The 26,306-nt window shown below is 39.3% G+C and overlaps 1 protein-coding gene across 3 annotated transcripts in view; it reads right to left on the bottom strand.

Moving 5' to 3' along the window:
* Nucleotides 1-501: 501 nt before the first annotated feature.
* palm3 (paralemmin 3) overlaps nucleotides 502-26,306 on the bottom strand; it is a 36,155-nt gene continuing 10,350 nt past the window's right edge. Inside the window, exons 1-8 of one of the 3 annotated variants that reach the window (XM_053330937.1) lie at nucleotides 16,905-17,176; nucleotides 14,762-14,807; nucleotides 14,179-14,259; nucleotides 7,057-7,169; nucleotides 6,151-6,223; nucleotides 4,381-4,411; nucleotides 3,805-3,858; nucleotides 502-2,676 (exon numbers count right to left, since the gene is read on the bottom strand). In XM_053330937.1, the coding sequence (XP_053186912.1) occupies nucleotides 1,670-2,676; nucleotides 3,805-3,858; nucleotides 4,381-4,411; nucleotides 6,151-6,223; nucleotides 7,057-7,169; nucleotides 14,179-14,259; nucleotides 14,762-14,806 (1,404 nt within the window). In that variant the 5' untranslated portion in view covers nucleotide 14,807; nucleotides 16,905-17,176 and the 3' untranslated portion in view covers nucleotides 502-1,669. Of the gene's footprint in view, nucleotides 2,677-3,804; nucleotides 3,859-4,380; nucleotides 4,412-6,150; nucleotides 6,224-7,056; nucleotides 7,170-14,178; nucleotides 14,260-14,761; nucleotides 14,808-16,904; nucleotides 17,177-26,306 lie in introns of those variants that run through there. The other 2 variants (XM_053330938.1, XM_053330936.1) reach the window with 2 other exon arrangements.

The raw sequence follows: 26,306 nt of genomic DNA, 5'->3' as shown, positions 1-26,306 counted from the left end.
TTGTTGGATGGGACCCCTGGGAGCTCTCAGCTCAGCAGGACCTACTTTCAAAGCTACAGTGTGCATTGCTGCATCCCTTTCCCCAGGTAGTCAAGCTATGGTCTGGTGCTTTTAGTGAATCCCGCTGTTAGTCATGGAACAAGAACTGGAGACACTGCTCAGACCTCAGGCAGTTTTGACTAACTCAATATACTCATATGTGAAAGATTTTTGAGACAAGTTGCAGGGAACACCATCTACATCATGTCATAAACTCAGTCCTAGTGATCTTGCTCTTTCTGCTGAATCTCTAGATCCTTGTTAGTTTCCTTCAGGGGAACGGTTGCCACTATTAATGCTGCAATTACTGAGAAATACCAGTTATCTAAGGTAGGCTGCAAACTCCCACTCATATATTCTTAAGTGTGCTTGCGGAAAAAAAACAGACCAAAAAAAAGTAATTTCTTATTTAGCAATTGAACTCAACACAACCGGGTGATGTAGAGTGCAGGTGGTCACTGACACGTCTGGTCACGGTTCTGACACTGAACATGTTAACGGACACACAACATGGAATTTTTGCAGGAGATCACGCTGATGACAAAGATAAAAATGATTAAACATACTGTATAAGCTATTTGTGAATTTCCCAAAAGAACAACAAATAAATCACGTAATGTATCAAAGGTCAGTTTAATCATTAAACCATTCATTAATCATTTCAAAACTGACATTTCAGACAATCCCAATTCCACATGCTGTCTGCCGACAGTATATACATCCGTGCACAGAGCTGTGTCAGGAGCTCTGTAGCCTCTCATCAAAAGAAATCTGGTAAAAATACAAAATTAATTTCATTCATTTTAGGTATTTTAAAAATAATCTCTCTTGTAAAACTGATGACGGCCCACAGAATATTCAGTTTATAAATGAGACCATCTCATACTACTAAGTACATGTAACTGTATTGCAGAGTGGATAAAAGGTTCAGGCTGTATACTTGGATTAAACATATCTCTAATAAAAGACCAAAATCAATAAAAATAATTCAGCTTCAAAGCTATTAAATTAGAATATCCTCTCTGAACCTCTACACATCTTTTCCAGTTTACTCTCATATTTACATTATGAAACCTACCCAATTAATTATACACGTAGATACAACAGTTTACAATAAAACATCTTTAGTCTGTTTTCTGTTTTCTGCTTAACTGCATCTAAAATGTGGATTTTGATCCTATGTACTTTGGCTAGATTGTCTGCTATCCAGGAAAATTAAATCAAACTCAAACTGTGTAAAAAAATGCCCCATGTTTTAGTCCACATTGTGTGAATTAAATTTAAAAGTGCAGTCATGGGTAGTGAGTTCCAAAAGGCACTTAAACACAGACAAATACAGTCCATACCTCGTCTCTCTTCATGTTGGAGAGAGCTCACTTCCTCTTGGAGAGAAGGAGAAAGCTTAAGAACAGCATGAGGAAGTCTCAAGATTTATACAAGAATGAGGGCAGAGGGTAAAAAGAAAGGAATGGGAAGTAGCTTGTGGGTGTATTTTTTTGGAAAAAGGATGGGTTAAAAAAATTAGGAGACAAGGGAAGCAGTGTGTTATGAATTTAACAGCAGAGAGACAGACTAAAGGATACTGGCAGACTGAAGAGAGAGAGAGGAAATTAATGTACAGTGTGGGCATTTACATGACAGAGCAGCACTGGCAGCTTTTGTGTTTGGGTGTTTCAGTCTCCTCTCCCTGATTAGCCCTGGTTGGGCCAGTTGTCTCCATGCTGGCTGGGCTGCTGGATGCTGCTGGCTCTGCCTGGGTGTTGGGGGCTTTGGTCTGGGACAGAAGAGGTTCCTGCTCCCCCAGCTCTGCCTCTGTCCTCTGCTTCTCCTGGGGATCAGCCAGGGGAACCTCCTGGAACTGACCAGGGACAATGGCAGGGTCTTGGACAAGGTCCTGGACTAAAGAAGCCTCAGCCCCCTCTGATGCTCTTGCAACTTTACCCTCTGCCCCTAGCTCTGGGGTGAGAGTGCTGGGTTGCTCCTCAGAATAGACTGGCACCAAAGCCACTGTAGTGCTCTCTAGAGCATTGGCTGGGGACTGCAATTGCACAGAGGCTGGAGCTTCCAATTGGTTGTCCTCTGCCTCAGCTTTTGTCTCTCCATCTCCATTTTTGTTCTCCATGTGCACATCTCCATTTTCTGGTTGTGCCTCTGGAGTCTGTCTCTTTTCTGATTCTGTCAAAGTTTCTGGAGCTGCCTCTGTTTGTATCACCACCTCCTCAGCAACCCTTCCCACTGTGCCTGCTTCTGAATTTGGTAGAGGGATTTCCTCTGGTTGAATGGTCTCCTGCTGATCTTCCTGGGGTGTAAGACCCTCAGGTGCATCATCCCCTTCATCTGTGATGATCACACATTCTGCTCTCATTACCAGAGTCCCTTCTTCCCCCTCATCAATGCTGAAATTTGGAGCCTGACCAATCTCTGCCTCTGAGACCTCCAGACTCATCCCAGGTTCCAACTTAACGCTAACAACACCCTCAGTTGCTCCGACAGGCCCGTTGGTGGTGGACTGAATTACATGCTCTGCAGTATTATGATTTATATTTGCCTCTGTGTCCTCTCTGCCATTGGTTAGCACAGTTGCTGCTTCTTCCAGTAGTGGGGTTTGGTTTGTCATCACTTCATCTGCAGTGGTTTCTGAATATAAAACATTAAATTAATATCACTGTTATTAAATGAGTGAATGGTCTATGAAAGTGGATTTATTAGAAAAGCTAGAGATGTTCATTTATCTCTATGATGTTGAGTGAATTTGCAATCCATATATCACACTCTCATTAACACTGATTATTAGCTTTCATTGTAGTTGCTGTAGATACACCATTACTGTACTTGATTGCAATTAGAGGTTGCTTTGCAACTGTCACTGTTCAATACAGCTAATTTATGTATTGTTATGCTGTTAACAAAAGATCTACCATACTGTCCAAAGTATGGTTTGAATGAAAAACATGGAAAAGTTATTCACCTATGTCCTAATATGACATGTAGAAACTAATGATGGATGATACTGTTTCATTTATGTGCCATAAAATGTATACTGAACAAAAATGGAGGCTTCTCCAAAGCAGAATGTAACAACAATCATCAAAAGTGGATATAATTGTATTATCATGGAAAAAATAGCTACAAAACACATTAGTAAAATATACTGAACACTGTACGGCTCAGTCATGAGAGAAAGAAGTGGGTTGTAATAGACACAATAAGATAAGTGAGTGGCAGCTAAACTAGAATAGAAAAGAATAAACAGTGTGCAGTGCATGCTAATTTAAATTTTGTAGCCTGAGCAAGAAACTTATAGACTCTGGATGATTTCAATACAAATGGATGGTTATATTTCATTTTGAGAACGTTCTCATCTGTAGCTTGAGCAGCATCCCGCTGACATGTCCATGTACATACTGTCCTCTAAAAATACAACACTTCAGCCCCTATTAGCACAAATATGCAAAACCATATTCAATATGTGTAAATATTCATCACAGCATGTATGAACTTTTTGTGAACCATAGCTATGCCTGTGCCACTAATTTCTTTAGAATGCAAATTTCATACGTATACTGAAGAGTAAATCTATTGGGGATTTCTTGGTCTATAAGGAGTTAATGTGAGATGGTGATCAGATAGTATATCAGTATTAACAGAGAAAGAGTGGAGAAGAAAGATGTTGACATTAATGAGCCTTTATTTGTGATTTAACGTATGCAGGTGTAGTCCATGTCTGTGTGCATTTTATAACACACAAGACAACTCTGTACCCACCTGATCCTGTAGCATTGCTCTCTCCATTCTGCACAATAGCATCTTGGACTATTTCTGAGAAAGAAAAGATGTACTTATTGTGAAGTTTTGCAAGTAGCAATGTTTTTCAGTTACACATGCAGTATGGAATACATGTATTACGACATGAAGAAGGACACTGTTTTCAGGAAATGACACACAAACAGACAATAATATATACTGGCATATTTAACCAAGAGTAGCATTAGAAGTGCACAGTTGGCTAACAGGAGGTGGCAGCCAGAAAAAACAATGTGTCTGCACAGGGTGATTTCATAATGATAATGTGTCAAAGGGCTGAGAGGTATTAGATAGAAAACAGTGAGTGTTGAAAAAGGCAGGGAGATGGATGCCAGCAAAGCTTTGCTCTGCACTTTGTTACATATTGTGGATATGAGAGATTGTCAAATCACTTAAAAATGCTTCTTCTACAGAGTGAAATTCTGCATCAATTTATCACTTTGTCTGGCAAGAAGCTAGCAGAATTGTAATTTTCTAACATACCCACTGTAATCTTAATATTTATCTGTACTCAAGCATATATTTGATCCCACTTACCTACTCCAGCCACTGCCACTTTCACTGCCTCCTGTTGGTGAAAGGGAAAAGGGTGGAATCAAACATACAGCCATTGGAATAATAAAACTGTGATGTTATACCTGAACCGATGGTGTATTTTGAAGGGGATATGAAAAAAAGTCTGATTACCTTCATTTATACCTACTTAATTTACTACATTTATTTTTTAAGCCACGTGAATGCTGCTGTTTACTCCTATGTAAGCTAAATGACATATCATTTTATCATCTAATTTTGGAATAATATTTATACATTTACCTACAGTATACACATTAAATCTACACTTAACTAAAGTGGTGCTCTTTATCATACTAATATTTCAAGACAAGACTTTTAGAGAACTACAACAATGCCATCAAAATTTCTACTTATCAGTGTGTCATGAAACAACATTGCAACCCTTCCTAGGAATATTTATTTCATTACTGATGGTAAGTAGGATGCTACATAAATTAGTCTCAAATCCAACTCTGAGGTAGGACTTTTAGCCCTAGGTTAACTTTCAGTGTGATTCCAGGGACTGATTCTGAGAAACTTAATAAATACGGGCCAAATACTGCATAAATAAATGTACTGTAATGGAAAGCTATTCTGTATATGTGGGTTTATGCACTTGTTACAAATAAAAGCCCACTTTAAAGAACCTCAACACATAATCACATTCCTAGGCTCATAAGACAGCATTAAACAAACAAAATTCTATACAGAAATCTTCACATGCTTGTTTGAGCTGCCAGATATTAGCTGTCAGTCACTCTCAGGCTGCCCATCAAACCAAAGATTTTCTGGCATGGCCTGTTGGATGTGCTGTATTTTTAAATTGAGGGTAAAGTCACACATTAAAAGTTGGATCCATCATAGCCAGCATGGCCAATCAGTGGTGTGCACAGGGGGAGGGGGGGCAGTCGCCCCCCCTCGTGGCCCAATTGTTGAAAAAACGCACACTAAAGTGCCCTCTTGGGAGCCAGAACACGTGCTAAGGTACCCTCTTGGGAGCCAAAACGCGTGCTAAGGTGCCCTCCTGATAGCCAGAACGCATGCTAAGGTGCCCTCCTGGTAGCCAGAACACGTGCTAGGGTGCCTTCTTGGGAGCCAGAACGCGCGCTAAGGTGCCCCCTCGGGAGCCAGAACGCGTGCTAAGGTGCCCTCTTGGGAGCCAAAACGTGTGCTAAGGTGTCCTCCTGGTTGGCAAAACACAAGCACTAAAGTGCCCTCTTCAGTGCTGAGAACGCGCTGTATGTGCCCTTTTTTTTCTTTTTGCCCCTGCCCTTCAAAAAGTCTGTGCACGGCACTGTAGCCAATCAACTGTAATAGCTATTAAAAATGGAGTCCACTGTTAATGTATCGAAACTCCAAACGCCAAAGTTAAGATTACTATACGATAACTATGAAAAACCTTATGGCAGAAAAAGGAGAGGCAACTCTTGTTCTACCAAAGAGAACCAATTTGTGCTTGATTGAGGTGAAATGCAAATTCCAGAGTGGATCAAATGCTGAATTGTTTGTGTAATAGGACAGCTTACATTCATAAAGTTTCTGATTTTGTACAAGAGGTGCTACATCATTAGTACATTAAGAGAGGAAACGCATTATTCATTAAAAAAAAGTCATAGATACAAATTGTGGGAAATCTTTCTGATGACGGTGCAAGCTTGTTTGACATATACCAACCCCCCATTGTGTCCACAGAGGGAGTAGGTAAGTGTGAATGTGAGTGTATATGTGCGGGTATGCGTGCAAGTTCCTCACCATTTGGACATCCTGCATCTGTTCCTTCAACTTCTCTTCCTCCTCTGCCAGCTGCTGACTCTCTGCCTGCAACCTAAGACAGACAGACAGACAGACACACACACACACACAAAATAAACACATCAAATTTATATTAACCATGCACTCTTAGTTTATGATGCTTTTAAATATTATGGTGTACATACACTCAAATGTGATGTCAGATATGATTCATTTATGACCCCAATCTAAGTGACACTATTGTAGACACATGTCTTTGCTAAGACAGTGTGTTTAAAACCTCGCAGAGGACGTGTACACAGTGTGTGTGAGGAGTCTTGTTGGAGAGCAAGGCAGAGTTGTGGACCTTTGCAATAATAATCTATGAGTGACATTTTCATGGACTTGACAACATTGTCCACTGCAATAAGGAAAAGCCTACATAATGTACAATAACAGCTGTAATGCCAAACAAAATGAAAAAACAAAAAATAGAAAAGGGAGCACTGCAACTATCAATTATACATGAAGTATCAACTCTACAAATACAACAAAAATGTGACAGTTCTCTCATGATCTGTCTGCTCTACTAATGGTCTCCTGGTCTAAGTTGCACAAAAACACACACATATCAGATCATGGTAACTTTGGGGTACATTACATAGAAGTACATTCATTTCATTATAAGCTGAGCTGTCTCAAATTAACTGGTCCTAAATCTAAATTTCCCCCCAAAAATAGACTATGACAGACGACGAACAAACACACACACACACACACACACACACACACACACACACACACACACACACACACACACACACACACACACACACACACACACACACACAAACACACACATACACACACAAACACACACACACACACACACACACACACAAACACACAAACAAACTGTAGCATTACTTGTCAATGCGCTTCTCGATCTCCTGGGCCTGGGAGTGAGGGCTCTGGCTGTTCAGGGATGTTGGGGACAAAGGTGGTCCCTCCATCAACCACTGGTCCCTCAGAGACTTTCTCTGGACAGAGACAGAGAGAGGAGGAAAGAGAGATGGTCAACTTTCTGTTAGATTATGTTGTATTATCAATTAGCAAGTTGATATAGATTTCTCAACGATCACAGGTTTTGCTAAACTATTCTCCTGGCATCTCAGGTTTTATGGGGCCATTGTGAACAACACTGACAATCAATGAGCAGAAGAGCTTATTGGATTATTATGTTTTTAGCATCATATATATTATGATAAATATTAATATATAAATATAAAATTATACACAATAAAGGATTGTATCCTCATTGGCCACTCCAGTGGTACACAAATCTATGAGTAGAACATCAATTTGACTATTTTGTTTGTGACTTTATTTGCAAAACTGTATTGTATATGCATATTATGTATAGATATGTAAGATATGTTCATATCTTGAAATTGATTTCAACCATCTCACAGTTTTTATTTGGTTCAATTGGGAAACTGTAAAAGCAGGAATTAAAAAACAAAAACAAATTCTGTTTAGATTACAAGACTAAGTATTTGGATTCAGTCATTCCGTTTAAATTACAAACAAAGCTTGACCAGTATTAGATTAGTTTTTTCCATTGTTGCTTGTTGCTCTTTGGCATTTGTATGCCAATTTCTTATTACTATTGGCCAACATATACAAATACCAATATATCTGTGATAAAAAAATCGGCCAATAATATCTACCTGTTGATACAAAGACCAGGCTCTAGTTACAAATTGTGAAAAAATACAATACAATGGAGAAAAGATTAACCAAATTTGTAATGTTCATTTAGCGACTGGAATCACAAAAACACAGGCTAATACTAACTGTCAAATTAGTCCACAAGAGAAATAGCTAAATGTTACAAACCATCAACAGTAGCCCAACAGTGACCCACAGAGTGTAATGCTAATAATTAGCAATGGACAGACAGCTAGCAACATAAGAATTGCAAACCTGGTTAACACCAAAATCTACAATGACTTAAATGACCAGTGTGTAGGATTTAGTGTCATCTAGTGGTGAGGCTGCAGATTGCAACCATTGCAACTCTGCTAACATATACCACACTGCAATGTGACAATAATTGTTGTAGACTCAAAATGATAATGATGAATAAGTGACCATCATTTCAGTTTACTGCTTACTATTGAGTAAACTATGGAGTGAACAAACAAGTGATTTTTGACACAGCTTGCCTGGCTCAGACATTTTTTGAAGGCACCATTTAGTGGATACATTTACACACTCAGAATGTTGGCAAACAGTTTCTCAGAGAATCGACTTCAAAATTCTATAGCTGAAGCAACCCTTAGCTTCTATGCTGCTCAAATGTGTAAAAAACTGATGAAGAGCTACGACTTGAGACAATGCAGACTACTTTCAAATCCAATCTAAAAATCTACCTGTTGCCATGGTTTTTGATTAAATTGTGAAATGCTCTATATTATATGTAGTCAGATCTACAATTTTATATAGGTGTACAGCTGATTACACACCAACTTTTTATTATTGTCCTTATGATTCGACCTGCTTATACTGTATAAATTGATGCTATAAATTTTGGTGTTTGTATATTTTTATTGTTTTTATTGTGTGTGAGTTTTCTTGTTTGTTTGTTTTTTTGTGCTTTTGCCTGTGTACTCTGCGAAGCACTTTGGGTTGCCTCTGGTATAACATGTGCTGTATAAATAAATGTTCCTTGCCTTGACTTACAAGTAAAAATTGAGTGTTTTTAGAAACAGCCACTGAATACATAACTCACATCCCACAATACAATGTGTTTTGCATAGATGCAAAATATTGTTAGAGACACTAAGTATCAGTTGCAATGCAAAATTAGTTAGCAAGCAGCGTTGGGCAGGACCTCGCACCCTTGTGCACGTTGGGCCGTGGCAAAATGGAAAGGTTTCTGTTAGGGGCATTTAGATGCCTTCAGACTCAGGCATTTATCGGACACTGCAATAAGTAGATATACATTACACATACACACACACACACACACACACACACACTTACACACATATACACACGCACATTCACACAAGCACACACACACTCTCTCTCTCTTTCTCTGAACTGCCAACACTTTGATGAGTCAAACAGGAGAGGAACATATTTCCACTGAAACCTGTAGATATGTTTGTAGGTCATGCTCTTGTAATATGTGTTTGATCTAGACCAGACTTTGACAGCAATGTCAGTGAAATAGTTGACAGACTGCACAGATATCTAAAAGCATAATAATACAGTCAATAAACTTGAACTAGAAACAGAAAACTGAGGCACCTTTTCCTTATCAGGTACTGTATCATGAATCTATACAAGTTTTCTCCACTGGGTGGCACACTAAGACCACAAATGAATCTGGATTGACTGCTTGACTTCATTATCTACTGCAATCCTCTGAAACTGTAACTTGTTAGAACAAACTAGTCATCAAGATGACACAGAAATAGGTATAGAAGTAAACATGGTCAAAATTAGAAACACAAATATATTCTATAGGTTACAAATAGTGACAAAAGAATTCAGTGCTTCAACTTGTGCCAGCTGCGCACACACACACACACACACACACACACACACACACACACACACACACACACACACACACACAGTTAAAAACATGGTAGTTAAAGTCCATGGTAAGTAAGAATAAATATATGTTCTGAGTTTGACATACCACAGAAAAGTGTGTTGTTAACCACCCTGCCAAATTTGAATGATTAAAAAAATTGCCAAATATATGAAATTAGGCTTCAAAGTTACGTAAAAAGCTCTTTCTCTTCTCCCAAACGCTGTGGGAGTGCCCGCCGAGTTCGCTGAAACCCCCCTACCAAGTATCACCTGTCAATCAAAGTCACCACCTCTACCCAAAACATGGACGCTACGTCTGAGAGTTTTCTGCTGCTAACTCAGCTTCTAGCTTGGCGGCTAACAAAATGTGCACTTCCTGTTGGATTTAGGTCAGGGGTGTCGGTGCGTGATTTGTAGGTCTTGATAAGACAAAAATGTTTGTTTTGGTTTGATCTTTCTACGACATTCTTATCAGGTGTAGTGGCCGTTTTAGTGTTTCTAGGTGGTGCTAGAGAGTATGATGTTGTTTGTTTTTCCATTTAATCAAATTTTTTGCCAGACCAGGGGAATATTCCAGGTAGGAGGTTCAACAAACTCTGAGTCTATCCCTGAACTCTGAGTTGACTTACTCTGAGATGGGAAACTCTTGAGTAAGTTCCGGTTCCAAAACAGCTGATCTGAATTAGTTCAATCAACTCTGAGTATGCTCACCTTGAGTTTGGTGAATGCGCGACCACTATAAAAAGCCATTTTCAATGGAGCCCCGATACCTTGATTCACCATGGCAACTATTGAGAAAAAAAGCTTGTATTACATCACCTCACTGGAACTGGAGCTCCCCCTGCAGGCCTGTGGCGAATATGATCATATATTTCACAAAAAGTAACACCGCTGCAGTGAAGAGTGAAGCTGCATGGGAGAAAATTGCTGCCTAAGTCAATGTTTTAGTTTTAATGCACCACTCCACTGACTTAACTTATCTCACTTAAAATTGTGGCGTACAGGTGAAAAAGTGGTGTAACGTATTTGGAAGCAGCTAAAAGTGAAATAAAAAAATAATTCAGAAAAGTAAGCCACATTTTGCTGGGCTATGATTGTACTTTGCTTTGATTTTATTCATAGTTGACGTAGGCTATTAAATAAAGTAAATATTAATTCAGTGGCTATTTCAACATGCCGTAATTTAAACCGAGAAAAAGCTAGAGAAAGCTATCTAATACATATGTCCTCTCATCTAATATCCTACTTAGTAGATTAACATTTTACATAATTTTACTTATTATACATATTGGAGTCATTGATTTTAAGACTAAAATGTGACCGTTGAGCCCTGAATACATCTCCCGACATAAGGCATTGCAAATTAATTCTGCCTCGATATCTATCGGATTGCGAAGAAACGGACCATCCATGTCTGGCAGCTTGCTTCAGGTAAGAGGAGACAGGTAGAAACTCACGGTTTCTTAAAGAAAACCTGCCAGTAAGCAGGTTATGTTCACAGAGTCAGTTACCATGGTGACTGACTCAGAGTTTCAGTTACCTCTCTTTCTGGAACGGATAACATGGAGTTTCCCTCATCTCAGGGTTAACTTACTCTGAGTTTTCCATATAACCTGCTTTCTGGAATACCCCCCTGATGTGCCTGCCAAATTTGGTGAGTTTTTAAGCAGGTTTGGGGGGGTCAAATTGAGGCTCAAAGTGTCGATAGAATATTAAAAAACGATACAATAACAATAGGGTCCTTGCCTCCAGGCTTTCATAAAAAGCCAAGGCAAAAAAATTAAGATTGGCGAGAGAGGAGGAGAAAGATGGATGGAGGAATGATATGCTGACCAGAGTGAGAAATTGACTTGTGGAAAGTGAAGTGAAATGTGTTTATTTGAAGATTGTGAAGGTGAGAAGAGAAGAAAAAAAAGAGAGAAACATCTGTGAGTCCATTTAAACAGGTTTCTTCTGAGCTATCAAATGCACTGAAAGCAAACATGAAATACAGCGTGTGTGTGGACTTCTTCCTGAATTATTCCTAACACACTCTCTAGTAAATAGAGATAACCCAGCAAAAGAAAGTTGCCTGAGGCTACTTACCATGCCTCTTAACAGTACACTAAACCAAGTACTTTAAACTTTTACAAAAACAAGAACTCAATTCTCTCTTGTCTAGAGCTGAATTCTCTCTGTGTCATCTTCTAGACCTTTATAAGTACATAACAGGCAACAACAGCAAGCAGACAACTTTTTAAGTATAAGATTCTATTAAATAAAGTCTAGTTTTCACAGCTTCATCATCATCATTCTGTGGACGTCCTTAGTTGCTACAGCTGTCAAACACCCTCAACTCTGAAAAAAAAGAAGACATAACGAGCGCATGAGCGATAGAAAACCGATCGTCTTTTCTTTTTTTTTTTAACTATAGCTTCGCGAGACAAAATTAACTTCAACGAGAAATATCGTTGCGTTTTCGTGTCGCGACCAGTGGCTGTAAAGAGTCTATCTGCAGGGAATTTTCAAGTATTAAATTTCATCCAGCAAAATATCCAGAATTGTAATTTTGAATCGTAATTATATATGCTCTAAAATCTACTACTAGCGCTCTCAGAAGCCATACTCCTACTGTGTAAAGCTACTTGATGTCTTTTAGCTTTTCTGCTGAGGTGAAAGTTTCTGAAAACCCACACTCCCCTCAAGCCTATATGGCCCCATGTTTCCAAAATCTGGCAACTGTTAGTCAGTAGCTACCTACTTAAATGTAAGCGTCACAAAACCATCTCTGTGTTTTCTCTTGCAGCATAGAACAAGCCCCGCTCTGTTCCCTTCCCTGTGCCTTTGGCTGGCTGAACACAAATCTTGCTATACTTTCCTGCACGTCTGGAGCAGTGAACAAGCGACTGCTCCCTCCTATCACATCCTCATATATACACTGGGGTTAGAATCAATGTCAAAGCTAATGAATGTACTAAAAGCCATGAGAATTTCATTTCCTGTGAGAGTGAGTATTGGAATAATCATAAACTAGAAATACTGCCTTGTGGTTGTATGCTTCTGACAAGAGTCAAGTTGTAGTTTTCATGCAGACTCAAAATGTTTGTAATAAAGACTCTTAAGGAATTTAATGAATGGTATTAAGAGTATTTTTGGCCGACATGTAAGTTATCATTATACTGACATGACATAATGATTCCAGTGAATAACTTCAAGTGAGAAATCAATTAAGAGAATATTTTTACAGAGGGGTACATAGGACTGTTAAAGAGCTTCATCATGTGGTGCAGAGAATCACCTGAAGCTCAATATCAACAAAACAAATAACTTTGTGGTAGACTACCAGAGGAACAGGAGACCCCCTGTCCTGGTTGCTGTCTAAGGTGGACTCATACAGGTACCTTGGGAAAGCAAAATGCAAAGAAGCCACAAATTCTTAAATGTGGATGCTTCACACACATCTTAAACCCGGCAGCACAGAAGATCTGCACAATCGCCACAGTTCCAAGATAGGCAGCCGAGATTACTGTCACCAACTCGGTGTCCAACCAAATGTGAAATATGCTCACAATATCCCCTCTGTTCATGAGTTATGGCATTATATAATGGCCAAAAAAGTATTTTTGCATCACAGTGAAGGTGACCTTTGACCTTTTAGATATAAAATTTCATACCTTCATTAATCTATCCATACGAGATATTTGTGTAAACCTTTGTCATAATTAGTGCATACATTCTTGAAATATGGCCAAAAATGTGTTTTGTGAGGCCACAGTGACCTGTAATGAACTTCCTCCAGATGTTCCTGAAATAATATCATGTTCATGAGAATGGGATGGAATTGAGGTCACAATGACCTTGACCTTTGACCACCAAAATCAGTCAGTCTATCCTTGAGTCCAAGGTTTGTACCACATTTGAAGAAATTCCCTCAAGGCAAGTGCTGTCCACATACTCATATATGGTAAGCGTTTTTAAAATACTTCTTTTGTATCAAGTGAAGCACACACATGCATACCTGAATACAGACAAACACACACTGCATAGATTACACACAATTTGAGGAATGTACCCCGGGGGCAGAGTAACACAGTGGAGTAGGAAGTGGGAACGCCAGTCTGGAAATGATGTGAAAACAATAGAGCAGCTCTGTGACTTGCAGAGTGTGTAAACACTCATATAAAAACTGATTTCAGCAAAGGAAGGCTTGCTTCTAACCTTGTGAGAGACGGCAAAAACCAGGAAGTGCGAAAGGTTGAACAGTTCATTTGTGTGTGTGAAAGGGAAATAGGTTTGGAGGCTATTTGCTCATTAACAAGCTTGAATGAGTCTACAGAGACTGGAATTAAGGCTGCATGTGTGTACAGTATGTGTACAGTATGTATGTGTATGTGTGCGTGCGTGTGTGTGTGTGTGTGAATGAATGAGACAGGTTAGATTATCATTGTATGTGTGTCAGACCTTGAGCTGTTGTAGTCTCAGTTTCTCATCCTCCATCTCTCTTCTAGCTTTGTCCTGTTCCTCCTGCAGCCGACGCTTCTCCTGAAAGAGAAGGAGGAGTGAAGGAGAGAAAAGTGAAAGACCGAAAATGAATATAAGCAAATTGAATGTTTGCTAGAAAGGGAGTGAGAGTAAAAATAAGGGTAAGATTGTATTCTATTAAAAAAGAAATGTGGACAGAGAAACTCAGATCAACATCTAGACTACAAACAAGCTGACTTAAATTAATAACAGAAACAAAGAAAAGGAAGAGAGGACAGTGAATAAAACAGGGGCACCTGGTCAGCCATCTGTCACAAGGACACCATCACCGCAGTAATCTAGTATACTCTACATCCCATAGCCCTCAGAGGAAATTTCCCCATGACAACCTGGTGTTATTTTTGTAGGACCAGGGACACCCTGGCTCACCACACTGCACACTTAATTATTTAGGAGTTACAAGAAGCTCAGAGAGCACAGCTAAGTCTCCTTAATGTCTCTTCTTATGTATACACAGTGAAATGTATGTGCGTGTGCGTGTTTTGTGTGTGTGTGGACTCACAGCAATGGCCTCCAGTCGCTGTTTGTACTGCTCCGCCTCATCCATCCTAGTACCAGTGACACAAGAAGACATGGTTGAAGGTTAGAGATCAGAGGTTAAAAAAATATAAGACAAGTGAATCCACTTATTCTCTAAGCATATTGCCCTTCACTGGTCTGAGAGACTGAATCCTTGCTGGCTACCAGAATCATTTACAGTTTTTTAAATTATGTTCAGATGTTTTTGGACTGCATGGTCTCTTTTCTTTGTTTTTCTAAATGTAGAAAAAACATTTAGAAGAGTATGTAGATCTGGTCTGAAGAGTATGTAGAGAAGAGATACAAATTCCCAAAACTCAAGAGTCCCATCCCTGCAAGGCAGTAACTGAGGAGTGGCAACAGAAGATCAGTGGCAAGACCTTAAGTGTGAAGACTGTAATTGGACACATATCTTGGTCACCTTTGTCTGCAGAGCCACCTTGACCCACAATCCCCTACTTCATTCACAACCTCACCAAAAACACCTTCCCCACACTCCATTCAGCCTTTTGTTTCCATCATGACACAGCCTCAGGCATCCTCAAGAAAATAAGCATAGGCAATATTTGTTTTCCCTGCAGCTGACACTAAATGGGACAATATTCAAGTGCCCCAAAACCCAGAGGTACATGAGAGAGCACTGTCTGGAGTCATAGATGGCAACTCAACAGCAACACAGTCAAGTCAAGACAAGTAAAGTACATTTTATTTATATAGCGAGTGCCAAATCACAACATAAGTTATCCCAGTGCTCTTTTAAGATAGAGCAGGTCTAAACGTTACCCTTTAATTTACAAAGACCCACCATCCCCCCATGACCAAGCACAGCGACAGTGTCACGGAAAAATTCCTCTTTAAGGAAGAAACCTTGAGGACAACTGGGCTCTAGCTGTGTGGCCATCTGCTTTGACTGGTTGGGTTGAAAGTCATTAGCAAGTCACCGCCATCACAAGTCTTGATTCTACTTTCAGAAAACATTCCTTCTTATAAAACTTCTCAGGAGAGGAACAACACTTAGTTTTGGCCCACATGTAATTCTGCACTCGGTGGGTTCCATTAAAAAGTCATTATGTGATAAGAATAATTTTAATGAAAACACAGTTATTGGAAATTGGAAGTTTTTAATGCGATGACCGCAATACTGTTCCAGTCACTGACAATCCCCTGTGGTGTGTAAACAGTTCAGTCCTACACAAAAACATATTACTGTAAGCCATGACAGCGGCTGGGAATTCATACTGGGGGAGAATTGGGTAATACAAGGCCCTATTTCTGTAACAAATGCCACACTGTCAAAACTTGTGTCGCTAATCGCCATCACAGAGCTTTTGAAGCACAAAACATGTGCTTTACCAATGCATGCACACACGCACCAAACACTTTCCAGATACATAACATAAGAAAACCCCATAAACAAGCTAATGTTTGGGAACACCAATAAGAAGATCAAATCCAAGTGGTGACTCTAGCTTTTGCATTAAAAATATAACTGCACACAGACACTTCAATTACAAAGTTATTTTCACTTCACATGCAAACCCACCAAATAAGCTTTGACACACCTACCCAAAGCCACATTTCTCATTTTTACCCCCTCCCCAGCCAACTCCCAGACATTCCACAAATGACATTTCTCATTTCTCCCCGCAAGGCAAGTAAGCCAGATACTATTGTTGCTCCTTCAATATGGCAGATCTTTCAGGTCCTCAGGGTTTGCTTGTTGTCATATTGAGAAGCATCTCCTTACCAACACCTGAAGGATTCCTTCAGCACCCTTTAGGTATGGGGTAGGTGGCGTGGTCACAGGGGAAAAGGGCCCACATAAAAGACAAACACAACTGTACTGTGTATAAAGGGGAAAGCAGAGAACAAAAAATAAGAAGGAAGGGAGGAGGAAACAACCTCTGGCATGCCTTTCGTTACACCAGACTTCTCTCAAACTGAGGTGATGAGATGGAGGTAAGGATCAGCAGATGTATGATAATATACATATATAAAAATACATTTATATAGAGAAAGATTGGGAGACAAGAGAGAAGGCACCCTCCAAGAGCAACAGAGGTAGCAAGAGACAAAATCTCATTTTGGCAGTGTTTTGAATGACTGGAGGTGCAGTGACAGCTTACAGTATAAGCCTCCGTGGGGAGTGGAGGCTTGTGTCTCATCAGGGCTCCAGGAGAGCGCCTAGAATAGCAGCCAGAGATAAACAAGCAAACACAAACACAGGCTTTGATGAGGAGGTATTGAGGAGCTCCCCGTAGACACACACTGACTTTGATAATTAGACATGATACAGGAGGGTAGAGAAGGGAAGGCTGACAAAGTCAAAAAGTTAAGTGGCAGATAAAGTCAAGATGGTTGGGGACAAGACATGAGGGGAATGAGGTGATAGAAAATGTGGCGACTGGTTTGGGATTCAAATCCTCAAAATGTCCACAAAAAAGGGGATGGTCTTTAATATAAAAAAAAAATCTTATACAGGGCAGACATAAAACAAGAGGTTGATCAAGAAGAACAGAGAAGTCTCTGTTTCCCTGATCATTCTCAAGCAAACAGGTCAATCTGCTCCAGTGTCAGAAATGAAAGGGCAAAAATGTCCCAAGAAACCTCAGAATGCAGAGAAAGCCATCATTGTATTTTCAGTCAGTTCACTTAATTTCCATATCTAACAAATACTCACACAAACAGCACTGTTGTTCACACTATGTTGCTGTTAAGATACCTAACAGAGGTCATGCAATTCTGCACAGTGAAGTTGGCTGCGGCGATGAACTGGTACCACATTATAAAATCTCCAACTGTTATCTAAGAAATCAACCCAAAACATAGGCCGTAACACCACCCCCAGTAAATAAGATGACAAAGAAAGCTGTCGCTTCTACCATTAAAAAAATGAGAAATAGACTGGCTTTGTATTGGAGAGGTGAATAAGACAACTCTCCACTACAGTAAAGCATGCAGAGCTCAACCACCCAAATATAGCTTTGGACACCTAAAGGCTAATCACAACTTTGCTAAAAGGAAGGAAACAGCTTAAAGAATATTAAGTTAATCAACACCAAACAAGCATGCATTTTGATGTGCAGGGTTTCCCCCAGAAAACTTGCTAAGCCTGGTGGTAGGTTGAAAGGGCGGCCCACCTGCGGCGAAGCCTGACACAGGCCAGCAACAAGCGGGGAGTTCCGGTCCTCTGAAATGAGGCCAACGCGGAAGTAACTTAGAACTGCATTATATCAAAAGGCCACCAGGAGGCGACCGTTTTGGTGTCAAAAGGACTTCCATCTCTATACAAGCCAATGGGGAATTGACCAACTCGTCACTTGATTTCTAACCTCAGTAAATGTTTTCAAAATGTGGTTATGGTCTCAATCGCTAGTTTAAAGCCTTCTTCAATGATGATCAGACCTACAATGATGAAATCATCGAAGTTAGACTGGTTTTAACTTCTGGTGATGACATTATTAGCTAAATCTAATTAGATCATGTCAAGCCCCCAGGAAGAGCGCCAGGCTTTGAAACCAATATGACATAGTGGCCAAATCGTGTAATTACAAGGTCTTGAAATGCTATAGGGCACTAGGAGACCTTTTCCTATAGACTTACATTGTGGAAGGGAAGTAAATCAGTCGATACAATTTTTTGAGTGTCACAACCCCCATGAAATGTATTGTTTCACTATCAAAGTTTGATCCATTTGGTCCAATAACATTTTGAAAGTCTAAAAGCCACATGATTGAATCGTTTTATCCCAATTCAAGTTAGCCGGAGGGCTAAAGTGGAAGTTAATGGTCTTGGCTGGAGGTGTGTTGCTGAACCACAGCCTGATTTTGCATTCTTGGACTGTTTCAATGACAGGATTGTCATAAGTCAGAGAGGAAGAAAAGGCAAACCTTGGAGAAAAGTCAGAAAAATGCATCTTTGTAACAAAACATTTTTTTAATCATCTATCAACTCTCAGGTTGGGAACCACTGGCATCAAGCATATTTAAATTAATTTTACTGCAAATCTTTCCTGTTCTTTATTGGACACATTACAAAGCCAATTAAAATCTTTAACTATGAAACTTTGCACCTTAACTGTGAATTTTCACACAACTCCCACAATCCCCTCATGCCATTCAGAAAGTGTAGCAACCCATAAATGTGCTGTGGGACTGAACAAAAACTGTACTTTTTCACTGTACCCTCTATTATTTCACACTATATCCAATACAACTCAGAACCAAACAGCAGTAGTAAAGCACCAATGTGGCACATGGCCATGACACACAGCTCGACTGCTACAGTACATAATTACACATTTGTTCACCTGCAACACCTGTTACATGCCAAGCCAGATGACTAAAACGACTGAAGCCTCAATTCCATTAAAACAGACAGCTTTTTTGGTTGTCAAGGCAATGATTTGTGTCCTTCACAAACACTTTCCAGTTGAGCAAGTCATAGGCAGTCTGACCTCAGTGGTATGACCTCCCACACACAGAGTCTCTCCCGGTTTACATCTCACAGTCACTCTCTTCCTTAATATCCCACGCACGCTTAGTCACACAGAGGACTGAAGCAGCTCAGGTCAAAGGTGAAAAAGAAAAGTAGACAGATGAGAAATGATACTCTAACGCAGAGAGAAAGTACCTTTTTACTGCTGAAACAAATAGTAGATCCTTTAAAAAACACAATAAATGTTTTAATTTTAAATTCTCTATGAAACAAAAATGTCAAATAATAGCTTTTTAGCTTCTAAATTTGCTTTTTGTCACATTGTAAACTGAATGCCTTTGAGCTTTGAATTATTGGTTGGACTAAATAAAAAAAACAAAAAAAACAGCTGTGTGTGTTTTCACTATTTTCGGGTATTTTATAGACCGAATCATAAATTGACTTAGGGCTGCAACTGAGGCTTAGTTCCATTATCAACTAATTACCTGCTGATTCCTTTCTGATTTATCAATAGACAAAATATCAGAAAACAACAAAAACTGTCTGTAGAGTCCAAAACTTCAATTAACTTTTTTTGTGTGACCAATAATCAAAGACAGAACATGAAGTGAATTTCTGCCACATCAGAGATTTTAAAACCTTTTGTTATTTCCCTCCTTTTTTCCATCCTCTCTTTATGTTTAAACAAGTATATTGAGAAAGCTCTGGGATACACACAGACTTACCCCTCAAAGTGAAACATTTTTTATTCACATGGATGTATATCTATGTCCATTCATGCTCCTTGGGTAAATTCGTGCCTATTCACATTTTTGTATTGACTTTTGTATGCAATTCTGCAGCCTTTAAAATTAACTTTTTGTCCAAACAGGATAAGTTGTTTGGCATTTTGGCTTGAACAGTTATCAGTTTGTCAATTGATGAATCGATCAATCAACTAATAGTTTTGGCTCTAAATTCATTGATAAAATCCTGAAAATAGTCATAATTGGCTGTCCAACTGTAAATTACGAGAGCTTAATAGTGTGTTTAGGAAGGCCCAGAAAGTTTCTACAAAGTCCAGCTGCTTCTCAGTCATTCAGTCAGCATGACTGCATTGCAAACATTCCTCCTGCCCTAGTTCAAGAGAACGTATATTTGCCTTCAGTGTATGTGTGCATGTTTATGTTACAATGTATATTTGCCTAGTGGGGTGCCATGAAGTCTATATGCTGAGTGCTAGTGTAGTGACATTAGCTCTGTGGGAACAGATGTAAGAACAGTAGGGTGTCTGGAATGAAAAACTTTCAGAATCATTTTGTTTCACAGCTCACTGCTTGTGGCTTTCTCTGACACACACAAAGGCAGTGCACAATCCATAGTGTTTCAGAATGAAAATCTTAAGCAGCACTATTCAAACAAGGCAACAAGCTGCAGAATTTGTTTTGATCAAATCACTAAAAGACTCTTAACAAACAGTTTTTGGTGTTCAGCTAAAACAAAGTCAGAGTCTATGTTAAGTAAAGCCTTTGTTATATTTTCAAACTGAGTCAAATACCACAAAACCCAAAGTATTAGCAATTCATTTTCTGAGGCCTTAAAAAAAGAACTCTGAAAAGACTGTGGGCGAGGCAATCAGCACAAACACTGTTTGCTAACAGGTAGCATTTACTTATTTCCAATGCCTCCTGACACTCAGGAGGCCAACCTGTAACTTCAGTGGTGGCCTATAGCTTCAACAATTTAGATGTAGATAAGCTGTCTATGCAAAGCACATGTTTCAGGAATTTGAGGCCTGTTTCACAATACTGATTCAGGAAGTAGCTTACTGAACTGCAGTGCAGCAGAGAAGTAACAGCACATGGTCTTTGATTTTGACCAAGAGACAATCAGTTCAGTGTATCTAGCGTCATGGCAGAGTGCCCCAAAAAAAGAAAAACACTACAAAACCCACTTTACATCAGACTACACAAAAGTGTACACCTGCCTAATAGAAGACTTGCTTAAAGTTGCACTAGAATATCAAAATATACACAAGTTAAATAATAGTAATAAGCAGGTTAGATCAATAGTACAAGTAGTCTACATATTTTATTGCCACATTTTAACTATAGGCCTTGGTTTACAGAAAAGAGAAAGTTACTCAACAAAGTATTACATATAGCCCTATGTTTTAGGGACCACAACATATGAGGGAGGCTAAGTGCAGGGACGGCGGCTCAAATATATCTCAGTTCTTTCATCAGAAAAAATGGTCTCATTGAGAAGGTTACTTCAGCCGAGGTGTATATCACATCTTTCATTGTCGAACATAATCTACCATTCCATGTGTGTAGGCACACTGGCAGGTTATTTATTTTTATGTTCTATTCATGTGTAATTCAGTAGGCTATTCAGTTTCAGAAGAGCTATTTGACAAATTTCTGTTCATGTAAATATTCTCTGAAAAACGCCTTGCCTTATTCATGCAGAATTCAGTATCTAATTAGTAAGTGAAGCACAAGTTTTCCATTGTGACAACCTGTCCTGTTGATCCTTTAATAATAACCAGTCAGAAAAAATGTTTTTCTGGCCATTTTGGCCTTGTTTTTGAACAACAAATTCTAATCTATTCAGTTCATCCTTACATCCAAGTGGATGTTTGTGCCAGATATAATGAAATTCCTTTGTGTTCCTGAGATATAGCACTGACTAGAGAGGGACAGACATGAGAACACAGTGACCTTGACCTTTGGATTTTGACCATCAAAATCTAATCCATTCATTCTTGAGTCCAAGTGAATATTTGTGCCAAATTTGAAGAAATTCCCTGAAGGTGTTCCTGATATATCACGTTCACAAGAATGGGACAGACAGAGGGAATGAGGTATGGATGAAGGGACAACCAAAAAACATAATGCCTGCGGCCATGGCCATCGCTGGTGGAGAGACATAATCAAATTTAAAAGGGTGAAGGACTGTAGAAAAGTTATTGTGTAACATCTGTACTGAAATTTTCAACACTGATTTGCTAACAAATTAACATGTGCTTAATGTTGGGAGGGCAAAGAGAAGGATCAAAGAGCAGCAGTACTCTGAAAGGGCTGATTCTGTAAATACTGGCTATTGAACACAACATACAGAGTCTCTAAAAATAACTTCAGGTCAGGTGGTGGAGGGGGTGGAAGGAGTCATTAAAAGGCCACCCAGTGACATTTTGTTTTTGTGTGATGATGCAATTACACTGCCGTTGGGCTGCTGGCCATCCTTCTCTGCACTTTGAAGCTTCTGCTCCATTTCTTGGAGAAATATGGGGGGTGGAGGTGGGGATGATTATGATAAAAACAGAAGAGGGAGAGAAGGAAGCAGACGTAGAGTTGGGTCAGATTCTGTGCCCTCAATCACAAAAACCCATACGAGTACTTACAGTACATTAGTAGTTTCATTAATTTCTAATACCTGTATTAGTGATGCTACACTGGACTAATTCCTGCTTTGAAGTGTAGTTCATCTGCTAGAGGCTCATTTATGGTGCTGCTTCCACATGTCTTATTATCCGGCTTCCATTCAACATTGATGGATTTTCAACTCATGAAGAATGAGTGGAATAGAAAAGGCCAGAGAAGTACAGTTTTGAAAAATGCAAAGCTTTTTAGACTGGGATGAAGGCTCCTATTTGATTTGTGGGATCCTAACGACAAGCACAAAGCAGTAGGTCTTATTAGCGGTCTGTATAACATTATGTGTTGCAAGGCAAAGTACAAAAACGGTTGGGTAAAGTGGAATATAGACTGGACGTTATAGTGATTTATAAATACATTCATATAATTGGTTGCACAGCTGTGACAGTCACAGTGAAGCATGACAACAACAGCTCAACACATCAATCAATTTCTCTAAGAAATCATAGATGGTGCTGGTTTATCAACAGTTGACAAAAAATGAAAGCAGTGTATATAATTCATGGACTCAATCTAATGCCATTTCAGTCCTAATTCTACTCTACTTCACAACCAATTGTAAAATGTGATACAGCAATGTTGGCACTGCAATGCACGGAATCAATGAAGTCCAGTTATCTAACTTCTGCATAAACAGGCAGAAAAGCGACTTATGTGAATATCTTAAATAGGTGGCTGAAGATTTATCAATACATTTATCCTGCTGTCTGGGAAGTTATTTTTGATGATTTAATTACACATCTGCTGAATGAAGGTTGTTGAATTAAGACAATTTAATATATTTTAAGAATTCTTTTGATATGAGCAATTTCTTTAAGTGCTTACTTGCCAGCAGGGTGACTCAGCACCATAAACAGATGGAGATGTTTATTCTCAGCGCAACTTCTAAGACTAAATTTCCATCAAAGTAGCAACAACTGGCTTTGGGCTGCTTCATCTGAATGAACCTCCTACATGTTTGCACCCGTCATCTCTCCCATCGGTCCACATGTGTCTGCTGGGTATCAAAATACCACATAGACAGACAAAATCAAAATCAAGAACAGGAAAAAACCAAACCACTGAGATTGTGCTGATCATTATACAACTATGAAATTAGAGCCCTAAAAGTTTTCAAGTTTCAATGTTCACATTTTGAGGCCTCTGAAAAAGAGATAGTGGGAGAGAGAGAGATAGGATTCCAAGGCCACTGTAAAGTGAAAATATCCTTCCACCTGTGTGTATGGGAACAGGAAGAACACAAACACTGCTGTCCTCCAGACGATTAGAGACAGAACATGTAATCGCAGTGACCCTGATCTCTGAACTTACGCATCCTCTCCTGTCGTCACTGGCCATTGCTCAGGATGAACCTGACTTAAACAGTCAGCCAACTAACTGTAAAACCATTTTCTAGAAAGAACTTCAATCAGAGACAGAGGAATCAAATCGCTCTCTAGCTTGCAGGAAGGACAGAGGGAATTGCTATAAAGTACTTTTTCATCAGCTATAGATTTTCAGTTGCTTTACAGACTCTGCAGCAGAAATTGCATCATTGGAGGCCGATATCCAGCTGATCTCTATAGAAATAAATCTGAAACACAGTGGGAGGGTATGTGTTTGTGTGTATATGCGTGTGCACGGTCCTGTACATGTGTGTGGGTGGCTGGTATTGGTGAAATTTGTATGGCCTGGATGGTGCTGCTGCAATAGCAGCAGCACACAGCCAAGTACCTTTGATTGACATCCCAGATTGGGCAAATGAAAACACTGAATTCCACCTCTGTGTGAGTGTGTGCGGATCAGTAAAATATGGACAGTGGTATGTATGCTCGTCAAACGTCACAGTGCTCACAGTGTAGTTGACTGTGGAGTATGCTGAGGATTATCAAAGTCAACAACGTACATCACAGGTTTACGCCAAGTCATTTATCACCTCTTCACTTCACAGGCGTGACAGTCTGCCTGCTTCCTTCTCTCTGAAGTAACACACAGGCTGAAATAATATGTGTACTTCAAAGCATCAAAGACGCTATCACCCCACCAATCCCGTATTTATCAGCATATTAACTCTGGAGATAGTAAGCTTGCACACATTATCACAATGGAACACACACGTCGGAGAGCATCAGAGGCATCAATGTAAGGGAATATCAAAAGAAATCTTCCTACAGGTCTCAGTGTTCAGTGGTTAGAACTAAAGCAAGTTTAATGCACTAACAATGTGACTAAACCGTGTTGCTCAAAAAGGAGCAAATTCCTTCATTCTCTTTTTGTCTCTATGTTGTACAGCCATAAAATGTATCAAGGGGGATCAATGGTGTTCTGTCAGGTACCACACACACACATTCACTCACTCACACGCACACACACAATAGAGTCTCTGTGTAGCAGTAGATAGACTGGCCTTAGCCTTCGCCTGGCTCTGCTCTCAGTATCCAAGTGCGGTAAAGCAACACTTATGTACACACAAAACACACACCCACAGTGCTCCATCTGATTTCTGTTTGGGCTTATCCAGAAAGTTATGTAAAATGAACATTTCTAGTTTCAACTGTCAGAGCTCTAGAAGCTCTCTTTTTTGCAGATTAACCAAGAGGTGTAAACATAAAGTTACACAGATTGACAGGTTCACTGGACAGTTTGTTGCGACTGTCATCCTGCATCATCAACCCCATATAGCTCCATGTGGCTGACATCAAGTCGAGCAGCATGTTACAGCAGCTTTTGTGTTTATTTACCTTCTCAGGTGTAGCAAAGATCTCACAACGTAATCACTGATTAAAAGCAGTACAAGTCAATCATGCAAATACGCCAGCTGCAATGATTAGTCAATAGGCAGAACTTTAATTTAATTTAAAATGTAATTATGATAATCAATTCATCCATTTTTGAATAAAAAGTCCAAACAATCTCTCTCAAACATGCTGCTTTTTCTTATCTTAGCACTGTAGTATATCAAATATGTTTTGGTTGTAGACTGCTGGTTAGATCAGAAGAAGACATCTGATGGTGATGTGATCACTCCAGGAAATCGCAATGGTCTTTAAAAAAAACCAAAACCTTTGATTTTGTGATGTTATAAAAGCCAATCTAATCGATTAGCTTACCAATTAATCAAGAAAGAAATTGGCAGATGAATCAATTGTGAAAATAAGCCATAATGTCATGAATAATGACAAAGTGGAAACTTATATCGTAACTATTTTTCACTTTCTGAGAGATCAGCACTCACATGGTGTTACTAAGATAACCAAATAATAATTTAAAGTAACATAATTAAACAGCATGGTCATAAAGATTACTTTCTCAAATGTTGTCATGCATCAATGGACGTAATATTTAATGCTCCACTTTGTTTTCACATCAAAAACATATCCAGATTAAGATGAACAACACCTCCTTTTTAAATGGTCTGGATTGACAGCATTCACACCAGCCTAAACAAACCAAATGGGTTGAACAAACCTAAAAGAGTTTGTTTGAAAGACAAAGATTATAAATTACCTTTATCTACTAGGTTTGTCTTACTGTGGCCCACTGACAATTTCTTCACTGTTTGTGAACACAGTTTGTGCAGCCATTATATTGTCAGCCACAGTTGGTTGACATCGAGATAAAAACTGTAACAGGCTGTATGCTGCTTCTTATTGCCCTCTGTGTGGTTCCCAATATCTCTCCTCTCCCTCTTAT

This window comes from Scomber japonicus, chromosome 2 (assembly GCF_027409825.1).
Source record: "Scomber japonicus isolate fScoJap1 chromosome 2, fScoJap1.pri, whole genome shotgun sequence".
Classification (NCBI taxonomy): domain Eukaryota; kingdom Metazoa; phylum Chordata; class Actinopteri; order Scombriformes; family Scombridae; genus Scomber; species Scomber japonicus.
Note: the sequence above shows the minus strand (reverse complement) of the source record. Positions and strands in the feature narration are given on the sequence as shown.